At 39.1% G+C, this 19,159-nt stretch overlaps 1 protein-coding gene across 2 annotated transcripts in view; it reads right to left on the reverse strand.

Moving 5' to 3' along the window:
• Positions 1–3,086: 3,086 nt before the first annotated feature.
• Positions 3,087–19,159, reverse strand: part of CNMD (chondromodulin) — a 36,022-nt gene continuing 19,949 nt past the window's right edge. The window contains exons 5-7 of one of the 2 annotated variants that reach the window (XM_025364490.1): positions 12,379–12,532; positions 8,197–8,363; positions 3,087–3,606 (exon numbers count right to left, since the gene is read on the reverse strand). In XM_025364490.1, the coding sequence (XP_025220275.1) occupies positions 3,394–3,606; positions 8,197–8,363; positions 12,379–12,532 (534 nt within the window). In that variant the 3' untranslated portion in view covers positions 3,087–3,393. Of the gene's footprint in view, positions 3,610–8,196; positions 8,364–12,378; positions 12,533–19,159 lie in introns of both variants that reach the window. The other variant, XM_025364488.1, reaches the window with a different exon arrangement.

Genomic DNA, 19,159 nt, shown 5'->3' on the forward strand with positions numbered 1-19,159 from the left:
TAAGATGTAAAAAAGGTTCACTAAGCCAAACACCTTAGAAAATAGCCTCAGCTATTTGCTATGTTTAGATTATACATGCATAAAAGTATTTATGTATAGATGTACTTACCTTACACAGTAAGTATCTAAAAATTGTAAATTGAATACTTTTGAATGTAAGCAGTTGAAGTAAAACCTGTAGTGAGTTCTTCAGTCAGTCAACACTAAACCTGTTTTGTAAATTTGATGCTAGTATTATACTGGACTTTCTCAAAATGAAGCACACCTATATATGCATATAGTATATGAGCATGCATATATGTACAGAAGCCCTTCAAAAGGAGTTCAGCTTTTATAAACACCAAAACACTCTCTGCCTGTAAATTTTCTTGCTGAAATTTGTATCATTAACTCTCAAATTTACATCTTCATGTTTGAGATATACTTTTAGGACTGTCTGTGCATGTAGACTTTGGTCAACTCCTTCCTCCTCCCTCAGTAAATCAGTTAACTTAAAAAATATATTGTGACCATTTTTATAAAATACATGTTCATAAAACAGATTAACATATTTAGCTTACACAGAAATAAAATTAAGTCAATCCACTCTCACAAAGAATTTCTATTTTGTAAAAATGTAGCTTGTATTTCAGTATAATAAAATCTGATGTAAGAAACTGTTGAGTGGGTTAAGTGGTTATTCTTAGTATATCTATTTTTTTAGTGTCACAGTTATTTGAGGTGTTGGTGGAAGGGGAGGTGTAAAAACATAAGTTTTTGCAGCCAGAAAACAAAAAGAAAACATTTTCGGTATGCTGACTAAATGGCAGTTGTCACATTTTTCCTTCCTTTCCAAGTCAAACTAGGACCTTGAAATCTAATTTGAGATGTTCCATCAGGATTGGCTTGTACCACTACTGAGAATTAAGTGAGTACCCGTAATAAAGTACCAGTAAGTCATATGTCTATACACACATGCTAACTTTTCAGTCAAGATTCAGCACAGCAAACTGAGCTGTATTTGCAACTTTTAGACTGGCCTGGTTAAAAGTAATTTGGGAAATTAGTACCAAGTTGTGAAGAAGTTTGTAATTCTTCCCTGTTGCAGTCTCTTACTTTATTGAATGCTCATCTGTCCACTTCTCTTTCAAAGTAGACCCTTATTTTCATCCTTGAATACAATTTAAGTCTCCTTTGTCATTCCTGTCCTTAATCCAACCTTGAATTTTTCCTCTGTTTTTAAATCATCCTGATTTTTTTTCTGTTAAACTGATGTCCTTGGGTATTTAGTGACATTTCATAACATAACATAGTCCCTTTACCTGTTAGAAGTAAATTATCCATCTCCTATATTTTCATCTAATTATGAAGCTTTGAAAGGGAGCATCTTTTCAAAAGGCAACCTTTCCTTATGACCTGCTGTCCTTATTAAGATGCCTCTTTGGACTGTATGGCACCTGCTCAGTTTTCACATGGGAAGCCACCAAGGGGGATTCATCTAAGGTGAAAACCAGCTTCCTCCTTGCCTGCAACTTTTCATTGGTTCCCTATTTCCTACACACACACACACACACACACACACACACACACGATATCCCCAAATTATGATATACACACACACACACACACACGATATCCCCAAATTATGATATCCCCAAATTAACATGCCACTTAAAGTTTCTGCCTACGTTTCCATCTTGATATTTCCTACCCTGACCTGAATGCTGTTTTCCTGCTTGTACTATGCAGCTTCACAGCTCTGGTCTTACTCAAACTCCCTCTGCCTGGAATGCAAATCTCTCACCTTCACTTGGCTAACTCCTGCTCATCCTTGAAAATCTAGAGAGTAGGCATTCTCCAAGGAGCCCATTGCCTCCATCTTTATCAAGGCTTTGTCTGGTGTGCTGAACCCTGATTATCTGTCTCTCTCATGAGACCATATGCTCTTTTGGGCTGGGATCACTAAATCATTCTCTTTATTTTTAGAACCCAGTAGAGGTTGCTGAGCCATGGGGGTGGGAGATGATATGCATAACCATTGGCGCATATTTCTTTAGTTAATAGAGTAACAACAGTTTTAAAGACTAAACATGTTAAATTCGTAGCTGTAGGAAGTAGCTGCTTCCTGAGAACAGTGTGACCATTACATGTCATTGTGGTGTCTTTCCTTCATCTCTTTTCTCCAGAGACCTAGGCTTGCTGGGTATTTCATTAAATGGAGGGATCTGAGTGTTCACCTGAAAACCAGGTTTTTAAAATTGTATCATTATAGACTTTAATTGGAAAACACCAGTATTAGGGATTTACTGTGGAATACACAGTAATAAGGTGTATTCTGAATATGAGTGTGTAGTGAGATCATGGCATCAAGACCTTTCTGTCATCTCAGAATCCTGTGTTTTGGAAAACTTACTTTTATTTTCCTTAGGAAATTTGTTTATCTCTCAAACTGTGGGATGCAAAACTGAAATGTCAAAAATATACCTGCTCATCTTCTTGATCTGATATTTCAATTTCTAAAGACAGTCCTTGTTCCTGAGAGACTTTCTTTATGTCATTATACATAAATAAGCTATTCCTCCTCGGCTGTATCTGCCAAGCAACACTGTCAGCCCTGTTACTAGGAGAGTAACTTATTGGTAATTGGACTATAGCTGCAGCCTGATTTGTACTACAAAGGTAAAAATCATTATGCTGCTTCATGCCCAGTGACCACTTACTGAAAACAGATTGAGAAAGGTGTGAAGACCACCTTTTCAGAATGTCAGTAAAGTCTTCCCCACAAGTCTGATTTATCTTCGACTGCATTTTTCTTTATCCTAGTGCTCTTTTCCTGGAGGTGACTCTTAACACAGGTTACATGCCAGTGCACTCAAATAATTCCCCATGAGCTTCCACATTGAGGCTAAACATGTTCACTTTTAGATAGATTCCATTATATATCCTTTCCTTTTTATGTGTTTTTATCTGGGAATTCTGGGGGCACGTTTACAAGAGGAAGAGCAAAAAAGATTAAGAACAATTGAGGAATTCTGTACAAACAACAAGGACTTATTTTCATCATGACTTAATTAAAAGGAGCTCAGGTGTATGATTGAGATTTTTGACAAATTGTAAATTTTCATGTTTATTTCAAAATAGCTTTGGAAGATATAAGCAAGGGAAGACTTATGGCAAAGCAAAGCAAAAAATGACAAATAATAAAGGGGTTATGGCATTTTAGACTTGAACTACCCTTTCAGTACATTTGCACATACTAAAGTTCTGGAAAAAAAATTCTGTTAAGAGTGTCAAGAATAACTGCTCAGAGTGTAAAAATATTTTGTGGTCCCATCAGCATCAGCATGCCTTATGCTTCTTTGGTTGTCTCTTCAGCTAGTTCTTATTTTACAGCACATGATACATGAAGTGATTTCACACCATGCCCAAGATGCGGGCCACCCACCAGCTACAAGGCATGATGACTCTGCAGGCCGAACGGCAACCTTGATAATTATAAGGCCATGGGTAATAGCCCCCCAGGGGTTCACAGATCTTCTGGCAGTGGGTGTAGCTCCGCCTACATTCTATACAACAGATTCCTTCGTGATCCAGTCTAGGGTCGAATGTCATGCTTTCCCCTTCCTGCTGCTGTGAAATAAAAGATAATTATTTGTGATAACTGCATAATGAGAAGGTCATAGCATGCATGTTATTTTAAAATAAGATTCTGAATTTTTCACTACTACGAGATACTGTAATCTGCTGTAAAGAGTTTTGATCTTGTTTACCTGCTGTCATTCATAATTCCTTTTGACACCAAGGAATCTACACGTATCTCACCTGTCACTGACTAGAAAGTTGTTTTGTCTTTTAAAATGATATCCTGGAGTTTCTCCATGCCTTTAATGAACCATGGTTACCACTCAGTAACTCAGCTTGTTTTAAGTAGGAAAGCAAGAAAGGAAGCATTATGATAAAAAGTAGCATTTCTGCCACTGCTAATTCTAAGTCAGTTGAATGCTTGTGACTTCTTGCAGTAATGGCTTCCAGGATCTTTAGAAGCACATTTTGAAACTCATCAATCTAGGCTAAAGACAGATTTCAGTTCCAGTTACACTGGCTCTGAGAACACTGTCAAGTCATTTAGTTTCTCCTGCTTTCATTTCAGTAACAGAATGGGGATGTTATCTCTATAGGGACAAAGGGGTCTCAGGAAAAGACTCCACAAAAACATGTAAAATTCAAGACCTTAAACTTTACCTTCTAGTTTTTAATGTAAGTATAGTTATATAAACACAAGATTATATTGAAGTAAAAATCTCCATCTTCACTGCTGGTGAGATTACAGAACTGGAAGGAACTCCCATCCCTCTAACCCTGCCCAGTTTACATATCTGGTTTTCCTTTTAGGGGACTTCTAAGGGTAGAGATTCTGCATTATTTTTAATATAGTGTTGAAGTACATTCCCAAGAAGCCCTTATCTTAAAATTCTTGATTCAATTTAAGCCTCTTTCCTAAAGTTAACTAATTCTGGTGTTGAAACAAAAAGTCTTTAATCATAATTTGGGATGGGGAGGAAGTTATTAAAAATTTCAGCCAGGCACAGTGGCTCACGCCTGCAATCCCAGCACTTTGGGAGGCTGAGGCAGGTAGATCACCTGAGGTCAGGAGTTTGAGACCAGGCTGGCCAACATGGTGAAACCAACCCCATCTCTACTAAAAAAATACAAAAAAATTAGCCAGACGTGGTTGGTGGACACCTGTAATTCCAGCTACTCAGGAGGCTGAGGTAGGAGAATCTTCTGAACCAGGAGGCGGAAGTTGAAGTGAGATTGTGCCATTGCACTCCAGCCTGGATAACAAGAGTGAAACTGTCTCGGAAAAAAAAATTTCAAACATACTGGAGAGTACAGGAAAAAAAATATATTGAACACCAGTAGACTCATCTAGATTGGACAATTGCTAACCTATTGTCAAATTTGCTTTTCCCCTTCCTGCAACAGCAAAAGATAAGGAAATAATGTCCATCAAAACAAAACTAGTATTTTAAAGTGAATTCTGAAGTGAGTTTAAAGAGAATTGGAGGAATTGTGACATTTCATCCATAAATAATTAGAATGTGCCCCCCAAAATAAGGATGTGTTCCTAAATTTACAACCAGATTGCCATTATCACAAAATTAACATGATCTGATACAATCTATATTCAAATTATGTCATCAAAATATTTATTATCTTACCCTTAAAGCATTCGTTTTTTAATTCATCAGACTCTCTCTGTTCTTTGCCTTATTTCTTGAATAGGTTAATCTGGGACAGCAAAAAGACAACAACCTCATTTATTAATTATGGGGCAGGGAGAGTTAAAAGGCCTGTCGGTTGAGGCACCTCCTTATCTGAGGGTCTGACAAAGTTTTAGGATTGAAAGGTTGGGAGGAAATCTCATGTTGTTACCCTAAGATACATTTTTTTTAAAGGAATAACTGAAGGACTGAGATCATGGAGATAAATGCTTTGAAAATATTTCTGCTTAAAGTCCAACATATAATAAAGGAAAAAATTGATATAATTGGAGATTTTCAAGGGATACAGGTCACTCAAGACTGGATCCAAGGCAAAGTCACATCCTGCCCAATTGTAAAGGGACTGATGCCCTCACCCCTTGAGCCAGATTCAGGCAGCCCAGCTCCCCAGGGAATAAACAATATTAAATTTTGTTCATCTATTCAGATTCTTTTTTTTTTCTTCAAGCTAAGGTAGTATTATGGTGTCCTGAATTTTATGATAAGCCTTTGGTTATTTAGAAAATACTTTTTGCTCCAAGGTTTTCTAAAATATTTTTAAAATGATAAACTAGGAAATATATTGGCAACACCTGAAATAGTGTTGGACTGAATAGGCTACATAGAAAAACGTGCAGGTGACTTAGTATATGAAAAGATGCTCACCCTTACGCATAATTAAAGACAAGCAGGATAAACAACCAGGAGATAAAATTTACACCCAAGAGATTGGTGAAAGTTTTTTTTTTAAGTTTGATAATAAGTGGGTCCTTCCATTACTGTTTGCAGACATATAGCTGATGTAATTTCTTGAAAGGCAATTTGGTATCCTCCATTAAAATGTAAATCTACTTCAATGCAGCAGACTCATGCTTCAGTATTTATGCTAAACATAGACTTCCGTGTGTGTACAAAGCGGCACAATACTAATAGCTAACATTGAGAAAGTTACTGCTCACCTGTGTGTCCCAAGCCCTGTGCTAAGAGCTCCACCTGCATTACCTTGATTTACTGTTGATAATCCTGTACAAATCCTGTAAGTCATATACAAGATTGTATCCTGTAGCAGTATTTGCAAACAGCAAAAGACGGAAATAATTTATAGTCATGAAAGCATAACTAAATTTCTGTACATTTATGTATACAATGAATTACTATTAAATGAATAGTAGTCATTAAATGAATGAGGTACTATGTAGGAAAACAGTCTCCAAAATACTGTAACTGAAAGAGAGCAAGGTATAAAAGTTTTGTGTTAAAACTTTGTGTTAAAAGTGTGTGTGCTTGTGTCTGTGTGTACTTAAGCAAAGACACTGGACAAATAGTCATTGTTAATAGGTTGCTTTGGGGAGGGTGTCTTGGGTGGAAGGAAAACACTTCATAATATATCTTTTGTACTGTTTTTTAAAAAATTTCTGCATGTATTTTAAAATTTTATTTAGTTTTTAGTTGAAGTCTCACTCTGTCACCCACACTGGAGTGCAGTGGTGCAATCTTGGCTCACTGCAACCTCAGTCTCCTGGGTTCAAGCAATTCTCCTACCTTAACCTCCCGAGTAGCTGGGACTACAGGTGCGCGACACTGTGCTGGCTAATTTTTTGTATTTTTAATAGAGATGAGGTTTCACCATGTTGGCCAGGCTGGTCTTGAACTCCTCACCTCAGGTGAACTGCCCACCTCGGCCTCCCAAAGTGTTGGGATTACAGGTGTGAGCCACCGCGCCCAACCCGTCTTTTTATTTTAAAAGCTAGCTACAAATAAATACTTATTCTACTTTTTCACTCCCTGAAAAGTATAATGGTAAATACTTTGTGGAAGATTTGAGTTTTTAGCACCTTTGTGTCATTCTCACAAACATCACTTTTTAGTGTTTCAGCCTAAAGCGTTTTACATCTAACTGTGGGTCTATCCTCTAACTGGACTGAGAGCCCCTGAGGGCAGAAGGTTCTCCTGACTGTGCACAGAGCCTGGGAAAGAGCAGGTGCCTAAATGACTGTCTGTTGAATGAATGAATAAAGTGGGTATAAAGGGGGAAGGAGAATACTTCCATATGTTTCCTCCAGGGAGCACTCTAGGAAACATTTTCAAATAATCAAATTTCTCATATGAATTTGTTTTCTTGAATTTGCCTGTGACTCAAAAAAGAGAGCACAGAAAACAACTGAATAAGGGTTACCAGCCAATCAGGATTTTACACTACAGAGGTAATGCTTAAGTGTTCTTACCCTTAATTACAAGCCTTACAACAGGCTGGGTGCAGTGGCTCACGCCTGTAATCCCAACAACACCTTGGGAGGCCGAGGCAGGTGGATCACCTGAGGTCAAGAGTTTGAGAACAGCCTGCCCAACATGGTGAAACCCTGTCTCTACCAAAAAAGAAAAATACAAAAAATTAGCCAGGCATGGTGGCGGGCACCTGTAATCCCAGCTACTTGGGAGTCTGAGGCAGGAGAATTGCTTGAACCTGGGAGGCGGAGGTTGCAGTGAAATAACAACAACAAAAAAACTTTGCAACAAATGAAAATGTATTTTTAAAATAATTGAATAAAAGTCTAAGTTGAATACCTAAATGCTCGTTTGAAACCTCACGTACAAACACCATTTCGGCACTATTTTTTTCTGAGACGGAGTTTCGCCCTGTCACCCAGGCTGGAGTGCAGTGGCCCGATCTCGGCTCACTGCAACCTCCGCCTCCTGGGTTCGAGTGATTCTCCTGCCTCAGCCTCTGGAGTAGCTGGGATTACAGGCGTGTGCCACCATGCCTGGCTAATTTTTTGTATTTTTAGTAGAGACAGGGTTTCACCATGTTGGCCAGGCTGGCCTCGAACTCCTGACCTCGTGATCCGCCCACCTCTGCCTCCCAAAGTGCTAGGATTACAGGTGTAAGCCACCACACCTGGCCTTGGCACTATAATGCATTTGTCTAATCATGTCATAAAGCACCGGAACGCACGTGATAAGGATTATCGGGATTGAAGGCTTGTGAGTCCTCTTGAATGCTGGGTCTGGTTTCATTATTCAGTCTTCCAGCGCCTGGGTTGCCCTGTAGTCCATTGCGTGGTCTTTTAGTGGTAGTTGGAACAATTTTTCTTACCACTTCTCTTCTTTCCCTCTGGATTTCTGCAAAAATTTCCGTAAGTTAATCCCTTTATTTGAATAATTAAGGAAATTATATCTGTGTTTATCAGGGTGAAAAACATAAGAAAAGGATATCAAAGTTTGTGCATAACCAGATGGTTTAAAATTTTTGTACTGATGTTTGTAATAATAAAGCATGTTTTAGAGTCTTGAGCTAATAGTTAAACATACAGATAATCTGAATTTGGTTTTGTAATACTAATTGAGGACGACATTGTAAGATGGCCTGGCAAACCTCAACACCACCTCCCCCCTTTCTTTTGGTCTGCCTTCGCTACTGGGGCTGAGAAAGTAAAACACCACTCATTTCCCCAGCTTCCTTTGCAATTAGAAGTGGCCAGGTGAGACATATCTGACCAGGGAGACATCAGCAGAATATGCTAGTGCAGTTTCTGGGAAGCCTTTTGCTTTCTCGGTAAAAGGGGACAGACAGGCTTCTCTGTCTTGTTTTTCCTTTCTTGAACACAGATGTGATATCTGGAGTTATAAGAGTCAACTTGTGACGATGAAGTGATAGGCATCATAAGCCAGCATGCTACAGGTAGTAAAATGGTAACTGGGAAGAGACTTGATGGTATCATTGAGTAGCAGGTAGTGTCAAAAACCTCCTCTCTCTAGACTTCTGGCTATATGAAAAAAATAAACCTGTGTTTGTTGAAGCCACTGTTGATCAAATATTCTGTTAATTGTAGCCCTAAGTATTCCGAATGGATTGACTATATCAGTATAAAGCTTTACAGTTTGCAAGGGAAATATCTTGGCTTATGCTTTTTAAAAATCCTATGGGATAGAAAAAGCAAATGCTTTTATATATGAGGGTATCAAGCCTCAGAAAGGCCAAGTGACTTGGCCAAGATCACAGAATGGTTGGCATAGCTACGTGCCCAGCGTGAACACCCTGGGTCTAGTTTACCACACAGCCTCATGGGTCCTGCAGCGGGGCTGATGGCTGCCAATTAACAAAAATACAGGCCAGGAGCAGTAGCTCACACCTGTAATTCCAGCACTTTGGGAGGCTGAGGCGGGCAGATCACCTGACGTCAGGAGTTTGAGACCAGCCTAGTCAACATGGTGAAACTCCATCTCTACTAAAAATACAGTAATTAGCCAGGCACAGTGGCAGGCACCTGTAATCCCAGCTACTCGGGAGGCTGAGACAGGAGAATCACTTGAACCCGGGTGGCAGAGGCTGCAGTGAGCCAAGATTGTGCCATTGCTCTCAAGCCTGGGTGACAAGAGTGAAACTCCATCTCAAAAAAAAGTAGAAAGTACCACACAGCTTGGATTTTGGTGTCTCTCTGAGACCCAGTTTCGTTATCTGTAAAATGGGGATAATAATAGTATCTAATTCATAGGGTAGTGATAGGGTTAATGAGAATCTGTCTAAAGGTTTAAGCACAATGTGTTGCATATAATAAGCACTGAACTATTAGGTGATGAGGATTATATCATGCTTTGTTATTTAGGAGAACTCAGATGTGCTTTAAAGCCATTGGTAGCTTCCACAGATAGCATGGTTGGAGAGGCACAAGTGAGACCTGGATTTGATCACAGTTCTGCTTCATTTAACTAACTAAATGACCTTAGGCAAATTACTTACCTCTGTGAACCTTAGTTTCTTCATCTATAAAATGGGAACGAGTAGTTACCCCCACAGTTGTTGGCGAAGATTAAATGAGGACAAAGCGTAATGCTCTAGTGTCATGCCTGACACATAGAGCTCAGCAGGCGTCAGCTCTCCCCCTTCCCTTCTGACCTGTGTCCAGCTGTCATTCCCAGTGTCTCTGATAATATAGCTGTGTGACACTGATGACCTGCTGGCTTCAAGATCCAAGGACATGGGCCACTGGACCCTGGAGTGTGGTGCTTTTATTAGAATTAGGTGGTAGGAAGCCTGGCATCATCAGAGGGGGACTTAGTTTCTTGATTGTATTGTAAAATATAACTGTACTTATGAGAGATGGGGGAATCCATTTTTCATATCTATGATATTCCATTTTATGGATATATCAACATTTACCTTTCTAATCTGGGGGCATTGAGGTGTTTTCCACTTTTCTTGTGTACATAATATGTGTGATTCTTGTATGGATGTTGTGGTGATTGAATACTTAAAATGTGTTCATGCTATTGGGCTAGGAGGGACCAAAACACATCTTGAATGTGTAGGGAAGAAGCTCTTTCCCCAAGTGAGAAATTACTCATCATACCAGTTGTCTTAGCATTGCCGATAATGCTGTGTTCTGATCGCCAATGCCCACCCCATGGCCCTGCACTGGTGTTTTCCATAGCACCTTGTATCATATTATACAATTTTCTTATTTTAATTTAGTGTTTATTTGCTGTCTCCCCTTGCTACAATGCAAAACTCCTTGAGGGCATGGGTTCTTGTCTATTCTATTCACGGATGCACCTCAAGTACCTATGACAAGTATATGGCACATACTAGGCCCTCATGAATGTCTGTCAAATGAGTGAATGAACTCTCTGGGTAAGAGACTTGTCCTCAGTGATCAGGGAGAGCCCTAACTGGTAGCACACTGCAGACTCTCATCCTCAACTGGAAAAGGTGGGAGTTCTGGGCGATGGAAAGTAAGAAGGCCCACCCAGGTGGCGGCAGGTGTGGAACAGAAAGCCAGAACTTGGCAAGCCATCATAGAACTGTGAGTTGTGACCACCCACAGGAGCAAGAGCAGGAATGGCAACAGCACAGCCCATTTGGCAGCCCCTCTCCTGCCTGCTTCAGCCAGCCAGCCCGTGTTGACTGAGTTTGGAATTCTTTCTTACTGAGCCTGCATATGGTCTCGAGCTCCTTCCCAGCCCACTGTGCCGGGCAGTTACTGCCAGTGGCTTGTCACTGAATCCTATTTGCCTCACCCAGGCTAGAGAGGAGCCATCTTCTCCAGCTTTGGGACAGAATGGGACTTGTGAACCATAAGAATAAGTTAGTCATGGCAGAATCAGCGACCTGTACTTCCTAAGCCTGGTGGGTACTTTTAAAAATTGTAAAATATACATAATGAAATTTACCACGTTAACCATTTTTAAGTGTACAGTTCAGTGGCATGAAGTACATTCACATTGCTCTGCAATCATCACCATCTAGAACATGTTTCATCTTGCAAAACATGAAACTGTACCTATTAAACACTAACTGCCCAGTCTTTTCACTGCGTGCCCACCAAGCTTAGTGCTTTTAAAGGCCTATATTTTCTTTATTTCCATGCTGCTGTCTGCTAGTGTTCCATAAAATCTTTCAGAAAACATTAGCCTATCTCAGCTGTGCTAGGAGAAAGGCCTTTTTTTCCCACACTTGAACCAGAGCTACAAAATAGGCCTCTGGGAGGCCAGTGTGGTGACTGCAGTAGAAATAGTGAGAGAACTCGGGGGACAGGAGAAACTCAGGAGGCAGAGCGAGGTCCACCGAGCTCACCTGCCCTTCATCACCCAGAAATAGCTCAAAGATATGCTCCAGCCTAGCTGTGAACTCCAGGGAGTCTGCATTTATTTTCACTGGACTTGGAAGCTAATATTCAAGCTCTGAATTTGAGGAATCTCAGCCAATACCCACAGCAGCTTTTGGCTGTCCCATAATTCTAGGTTTGAACACAATAAAGACTCGGCAGTATGACAGTTTCTTAGTCCCTTGATTCTATGCCTTAGAAATAAAAAAATGTAAAATTGGAAGGTGCAAACAACTGAGATTAAGGGGCAGAGCAGAAAGAAGTGAGAGTGTCATAAACAAAAGCTGCAGGTAATGCCTTGGCGTTGTCTTCCCAGTCTGCCTCCTGTTAACCCCACTGCTCCCTCCCTTCCCTACAATAGTCATGGGCTATTTTCCTGCTTTCATCTCTCATGCTAATTACTGAGACACTGCCACATGCATCCTGATTTATCCTCCTTGTTACATGCTCAGGCCTGTGGAGGGGCTTGGAGGAACCTCACATGCATGAACAGGGAGAGTTGTAAACAGCATTAAGATAATTTAAAATGTTACCTTTTGGATAGGTTGGTTTAAGCCAGAAAATAGGAAGGTCGCCGCAGAGTTCTAAGACCTTAGAACTCAAGAAGCTGTTGTCCTTCACAGGCTGATCTACAGCCACCCAGATAAGAGAATTTTCTTCATATTTGACTGGCATGATCTTGCCTTCCTGAAAGTAAAAACGATTGCATTTGAGCAAAGAGGACAGTGAAACATGCTGCATATTAAGAGTCACGTGTTGCTAAAAGGTTATTTTGCCTTATAAAAAATTAATGAGAATTCCGAGTGCGAGTGTGCGTGTGTACAGTCGTGCACTTTACGGTTCTAATCTCTTCTCTTTGTAGCTCTTTTCACAATATTCAGCACGCCTCCTCCTGTTGCCCTGACTCTGGATAGCTGTACCATGTGAACATAAGTGCCCTGAGTTGAAGTGAAAATTACTTGATACCAACTTTGAGATTTAGGTTAATCTGATGTTTTTGATCAAAGATGTTTTTGAGGAAAAGCAATTGAACGAACCCTGGAATCCTACAAAGGATAGAGGAAGCCTTCATTTGAAGTGAAAATCTTGTGGGGTTTTGTTCTGCAGCTTCTGAACAACAATGGAAAAAGCAAGTGATTGCCTCTTTAATGTCTTCGGTTCAAAGTATTATTTAACATAAACCATTTCTCCATTTCCCAGCTGTAACAACACATATTTCAGATGTTCCTTGCATCAAGCACACCACTGAGATTTCAAAGTTAAACCTTGGATTTTCTTCCACAGTGAGATGCTGAGAATGGTTTGATAACCCAGGAGACAAATTTATCTTGCCAGGTTGTTCCTTTCATGTATTTATTAGTTTGCAATAGCTTGGAGAAATTAAAATGTTTTCTCCTAATTTTTAGCTAAAAGCGGTACTTCATTTATGCTTTCTCCCTCAGGCTTATGGCTGCATTAAAACAACTTAAAGTTATTGGAGGAAGCTAACAGGTAATCCAGTTATTTACCTTAAATTAAATGGCTGCATCCAGGAAACGAATGCTCTTTGAGTACTGTAGCTTTTTAAAGTTATACAAAACTGATGAAAAATTTATGAAAGCAAGTGGTACATAAATCTACCCCATCTTAGTCTAAAGTGTGTGGGGAAGAGTGGGGTGATTGGGATAATGCATATAGATGCATCCTCCACGCTAAGAATGTTAAATAAATCTTGAAGTACGTACTTTCGGTTGCCTACCCAATCTCCTTCCTCCCTCACCTGCCTTGTAACATAGTCCTTTTATTGGAAGCAGCAGTGAGCCCTGCCCCAGGAGAGACACTTGCTTTCTCTAGTTCTCCAGCAATCCGGGATGCCTGGGTGACCAGTGCTAGCCAGCGAGATCCAGAGTATGCTGAGGGCCTGGGAGGCCTTCTGCTTTTCCTGATTAAAGGGAAGTCGTGGTTGGCATTGCTCAACCTCTTTTTTCCTGACATTTTTACTTGAATGCCAACTAAGGAAGTTAGGAAGAGGTTGAGCAGTGGCAACCGATTGGAGCTGGAAGGCAAGATTTTTTAAAATCACAGAAATGCTGGCCACTGAGCCAATGCCTGCAGCCACTTGCCTCCGCATTGCTTACTGTGGAGAAAAACAGATCCCAGTTTGTGTAAGTTATTCTAAGGGTAGTTTTCTGCTACTGACAGCCAAATATATTCCTAATTCACACAAATGTATTGTCTGAATTTGTTTCTGTCCACTAGAGGATCCATTATGCATGACATAAACAACTGAAACACACGACAAATAATCTACCTCTTTGGCCTAAGAATCAGATGCAGACAAAGATTTAAATATAAAAGCATTCACCATCATGGAGAATTTATTTACCATGGTAAATGATGTTATTTAAAAATAGTAATTTTTGTTGTTATTATTTAAACTAATGAAAAATTGAAGATACCTAAAGTATTTAAGAATAAAAGACTTTTAAAATTATAATCATGTGATAAAGCATTATGTCCATTATAATCTACATTTTAGAAGAACTAAAGTTATGACAATAATAAGCCATACAACAGTATAATTTCACTTATGGAAAGACTATCACTTTCTCTCTCACACACACACAACGGAGAAAATTCACCAAAACATTAGCATTAGCTTTTTGTGAATTATATAATTGTATGTAATTTTATTATCTATACTTTTTTTCCCTAAGATGTCCCAGTATTGAACCATTTGTACAGCCCTGAAATAAACCTTACCTTGTCATGACATGTTACTTATTCAACATATTGCTATATTCCTTTTACTCATATTTTAGTTAAGATTCTTACACCTATTTTCTTTTTTTATTTTTAATTTTTGTGGATCTATAGTAGATATATACTTATGGGTTACCTAAGATATTTTGATACCAGCATGCAATGCATAATTACCACATGAGGGTAATTACTGCAAGCATTTATTCTTTGTTTCAAACAATTCAGTTATACTCTTAGTTTTTTTTTAATGTACAATTATTTTTTACTACAGTCTCCCTGCTGTGCTAGCAAATACTAGGTCTTATTTAGTTTTTCTATTTTTTGTTCTTTATAACTACTTTTTGTGCCCATTACCATCCTCCCTTCCCCCAACCATTCCAGCCTCTGGTGATCATCCTTCTGCTCTCTCTCTCCATGAGTTCAACTGTTTTAACTTTTTTAAATTGTACTTTAAATTCTGGGATACATACACAGAATGTGCAGGTTTGTTACGTAGGTATACACATGCCATGGTGGTTTGCCGAACCCATCAACTCATCATCTACATTAGATATTTCTCCTAATGCTATTCCTCCCCTAGCACCCCACTCCCTGATAGGCCCCGGTGTGTGATGTTCCCCGCCCTGTGTCCATGTGTTCTCATTATTCAACTCCTACTTATGAGTGAGAACATGCGGCGTTTGGTTTTCTGTTCCTGTGTTACTTCGCTGAGAATGATGGTTTCCAGCTTCATCCGTGTCCCTGCAAATCCGATGAACTCATCATTTTTATGGCTGCATAGTATTCCATGGTATACATGTGCCACATTTTCTTTATCCAGTCTATCATTGATGGGCATTTGGGTTGGTTCCAAGTCTTTGCTATTGTGAATAGTGCTGCAGTAAGCATACGTATGCATGTGTCTTTATAGTAGAATGATTTATAATCCTTTGGGTATATACCTAGTGGTGGGATTGCTGGGTCAAATGGTATTTCTGGTTCTAGATCTTTGAGGAATCACCAGACTGTCTTCCACAATGGTTAAACTAATTTACAGTCCCATCAACAGTGTAAAAGCATTCCTATTCCTCCACATCCTCTCCAGCATCTGTTGTTTCCTGATTTTTTAATGGTTGCCATTCTAACTGGCATGAGATGGTATCTCATTGTGGTTTTGATTTGCATTTCTGTAATGACCAGTGATTATGAACTTGTTTTCATATGTTTGTTGGCCACATAAATGTCTTCTTTTGAGAAGTGTCTGTTCATATCCTTCACCCACTTTTTGATGGGGTTGTTTCTTTCTTGTGAATTTAAGTTCCTTGTAGATTCTGGATATTAGCCCTTTGTCAGATGGATAGATTGCAAAAATTTGTTCTCCTATTCTGTAGGTTGGCTGTTGACTTTGATGATAGTTTCTTTTGCTATGCAGAAGTTCTTTAATTTAATTAGATCCCATTTGTCAATTTTGGCTTTTGTTGCTATTGCTTTTGGTATTTTAGTCATGAAGTCTCTGCCCATGCCTATGTCCTGAATGGTATTGCCTAGGTTTTCTTCTAGGGTTTTTATGATTTTAGGACTTACATTTAAGTCTTTAATCCATCTTGAGTTAATTTTTGTACAAGGTGTAAGCAAGGGGCCCAGTTTCAGTTTTCTGCATATGGCTAGCCAGTTTTCCCAAGACCGTTTATTAAATAGGGAATCCTTTCCCCATTGCTTGTTTTTGTCAGTTTTGTCAAAGATCTGATGGTTGTAGATGTGTGGCAGTATTTCTGAGGCCTCTGTTCTGTTCCATTGGTCCATATATCTGTTTTGGTACCAGTACCATGCTGTTTTGGTTACTATAGCCTTGTAGTATAGTTTGAAGTCAGGTAGCATGATGCCTCCAGCTTTGTTCTTTTTGCTTATGATTGTCTTGGCTATACGGGCTCTTTTTCAGTTCCATATGAAATTTAAAGTAGTTTTTTCTAATTCTGTGAAGAAAGTCAGTAGTAGCTTGATGGGGATAGCATTGAATCTATAAATTACTTTGGGCAATATGGCCATTTTCACAACATTGATTCTTCCTATCCATGAGCGTGGAATGTTTTTCCATTTGTTTGTGTCCTCTCTTATTTCCTTGAGCAGTGGTTTGTAGTTCTTGAAGAGGTCCTTCACATCCCTTGTGAGTTGTATTCCTAGGCATTTTATTCTCTTTGTAGCAATCGTGAATGAGAGTTCAGTCATGATTTGGCTCTCTATTATTGGTGTATAGGAATGCTTGTGATTTTTGCACATTGATTTTGTATCCTGAGACTTTGCTGAAGTTGCTTATCAGCTTAAAGAGATTTTGTGCTGAGGCGATGGAGTTTTCTAAATATACAATCATGTAATCTGCAAAATGAGACAATTCGACTTCCTCTCCTCTTATTAGAATACCCCTTATTTCTTTCTCTTGCCTGATTGCCCTGGCCAGAACTTCCAACACTATGTTGAATAGGAGTGGTGAGAGAGGGCATCCTTATCTTGTGCCGGTTTTCAAAGTGAATGCTTCCAGTTTTTGCTCATTCACTATGATATTGGCTGTGGGTTTGTCATAAATAGCTCTTATTATTTTGAGATACCATCAATACCTAGTTTATTGAAGGCTTTTAGCATGAAGCAGTGTTAAATTTTATTGAAGACCTTTTCTGCATCTATTGAGATAATCATGTGGTTTTTGTCATTGGTACTGTTTAGGTGATGGATTATGTTGATTGATTTGTGTATGTTGAACCACCCTTGCATCCCAGGGATGAAGCCAACTTGATCATTGTGGATAAGCTTTTTGATATGCTGCTGGATTCAGTTTGCCAGTATTTTATTGAGGATTTTTGCATTGATGTTCATCAGGGATATTGGCCTGAAATTTTCTTTTTTTGTTGTGTCTCTGCCAGGTTTTAGTATCAGAATGATGCTGGTCTCATAAAATGAGTTAGGATGGAGTCCCTCTTTTTGTATTGTTTGGAATAGTTTCAGAAGGAATGGTACCAGCTCCTCTTTGTACCTCTGGTAGAATTTGGCTGTGAATATGTCTGGTCCTGGACTTTTTTTGGTTGGTAGGCTATTAATTACTGCCTCAGTTTCAGACCTTGTTATTCGACTTCTTCCTGGTTTAGTCTTGGGAGGGTGTATGTGTCCAGGAATTTGCCCATTTCTTCTAAATTTTCTAGTTTATTTGTCTAGAGGTGTTTATAGTATGGTAGTTTGTATTTCTGTGGGATCAGTGGTGATATCCCTCTTATCATTTTTTATTGTGTCTATTTGATTCTTCTCTCTTTTCTTCTTTATTAGTCTGGCTAGTGGTCTATTTTGTTAATCTTTTCAAAAAACCAGCTCCTGGATTCAATGATTTTTGGAAGGGTTTTTCATATCTCTATCTCCTTCAGTTCTGCTCTGATCTTAGTTATTTCTTGTCATCTGCTAGTTTTTGAATTTGTTTGCTCTTGCTTCTCTAGTTCTTTTTAATTGTGATGTTAGGGTGTCGATTTTAGATCTTTCCTGCTTTCTCCTTTGGGCATTTACTGCTATAAATTTCCCTCTCAACACTGCTTGAGGTGTGTCCCAGAGATTCTAGTACATTGTGTTTTTGTTCTCATTGATTTCAAAGAACATCTTTCTTTCTGCCTTTATTTCGTTATTTACCCAGTAGTCATTCAAGAGCAGGTTGTTCAATTTCCATGTAGTTGTGCAGTTTTGAGTGAGCTTCTTAATCCTGAGTTCTAATTTGATTGTACTGTGGTCTGAGAGACTGTTATGATTTCTGTTCTTTTGCATTTGCTGAGGAGTGCTTTTCTTCCAATTATGTGTTCAATTTTAGAATAATTGCGATGTGGTGCTGAGAAGAATGTATATTCTGTTGATTTGGGGTGGAGAGTTCTGTACATGTCTATTAGGTCTGCTTGGTCCAGAGCTGAGTTCAAGTCCTGATATCCTTGTTAATTTTCTGTCTCATTGATCTGTCTAATATTGAAAGTGGGGTGTTAAAGTCTCCCACTATTATTATGTGGGAATCTAAGTCTCTTTGTAGGTCTCTAAGAAACTTGCTTTATGGATCTGGGTGCTCCTATATTGGATGCATATATATTTAGGATAGTTAGCTCTTCTCGTTGCATTGATCCTTTTACCATTATGTAATGCCCTTCTTTGTCTTTTTTGATCTTTGTTGGTTTAAAGTCTGTTTTATCAGAGACTAGGATTGCAACCCCTGCTTTTTTTTGGCTTTCCATTTGCTTGGTAAATATTCCTCCATCCCTTTATTTTGAGCCTATGTGTGTCTTTGCACGTGAGATGGGTCTCCTGAACACAGCATACCGATGGGTCTGGACTCTTTATCCAATTTGCCTGTCTGTGTCTTTTAATTGTGGGATTTAGCTCATTTACATTTAAAGTTAATATTGTTGTGTGTGAATTTGATCCTATCATTCTGATGCTAGCTGGTTATTTTGCCCGTTAGTTGATGCAATTTCTTCATAGTGTTGATGGTCTTTACAATTTGGTATGTTTTTGCAGTGGCTGGTACTGGTTTTTCTTTTCCATATTTAGTGCTTCCTTCAGGAGCTCTTGTAAGGCAGG

The sequence above is a fragment of the Theropithecus gelada genome, chromosome 17, assembly GCF_003255815.1.
Source record: "Theropithecus gelada isolate Dixy chromosome 17, Tgel_1.0, whole genome shotgun sequence".
Lineage (NCBI taxonomy): Eukaryota > Metazoa > Chordata > Mammalia > Primates > Cercopithecidae > Theropithecus > Theropithecus gelada.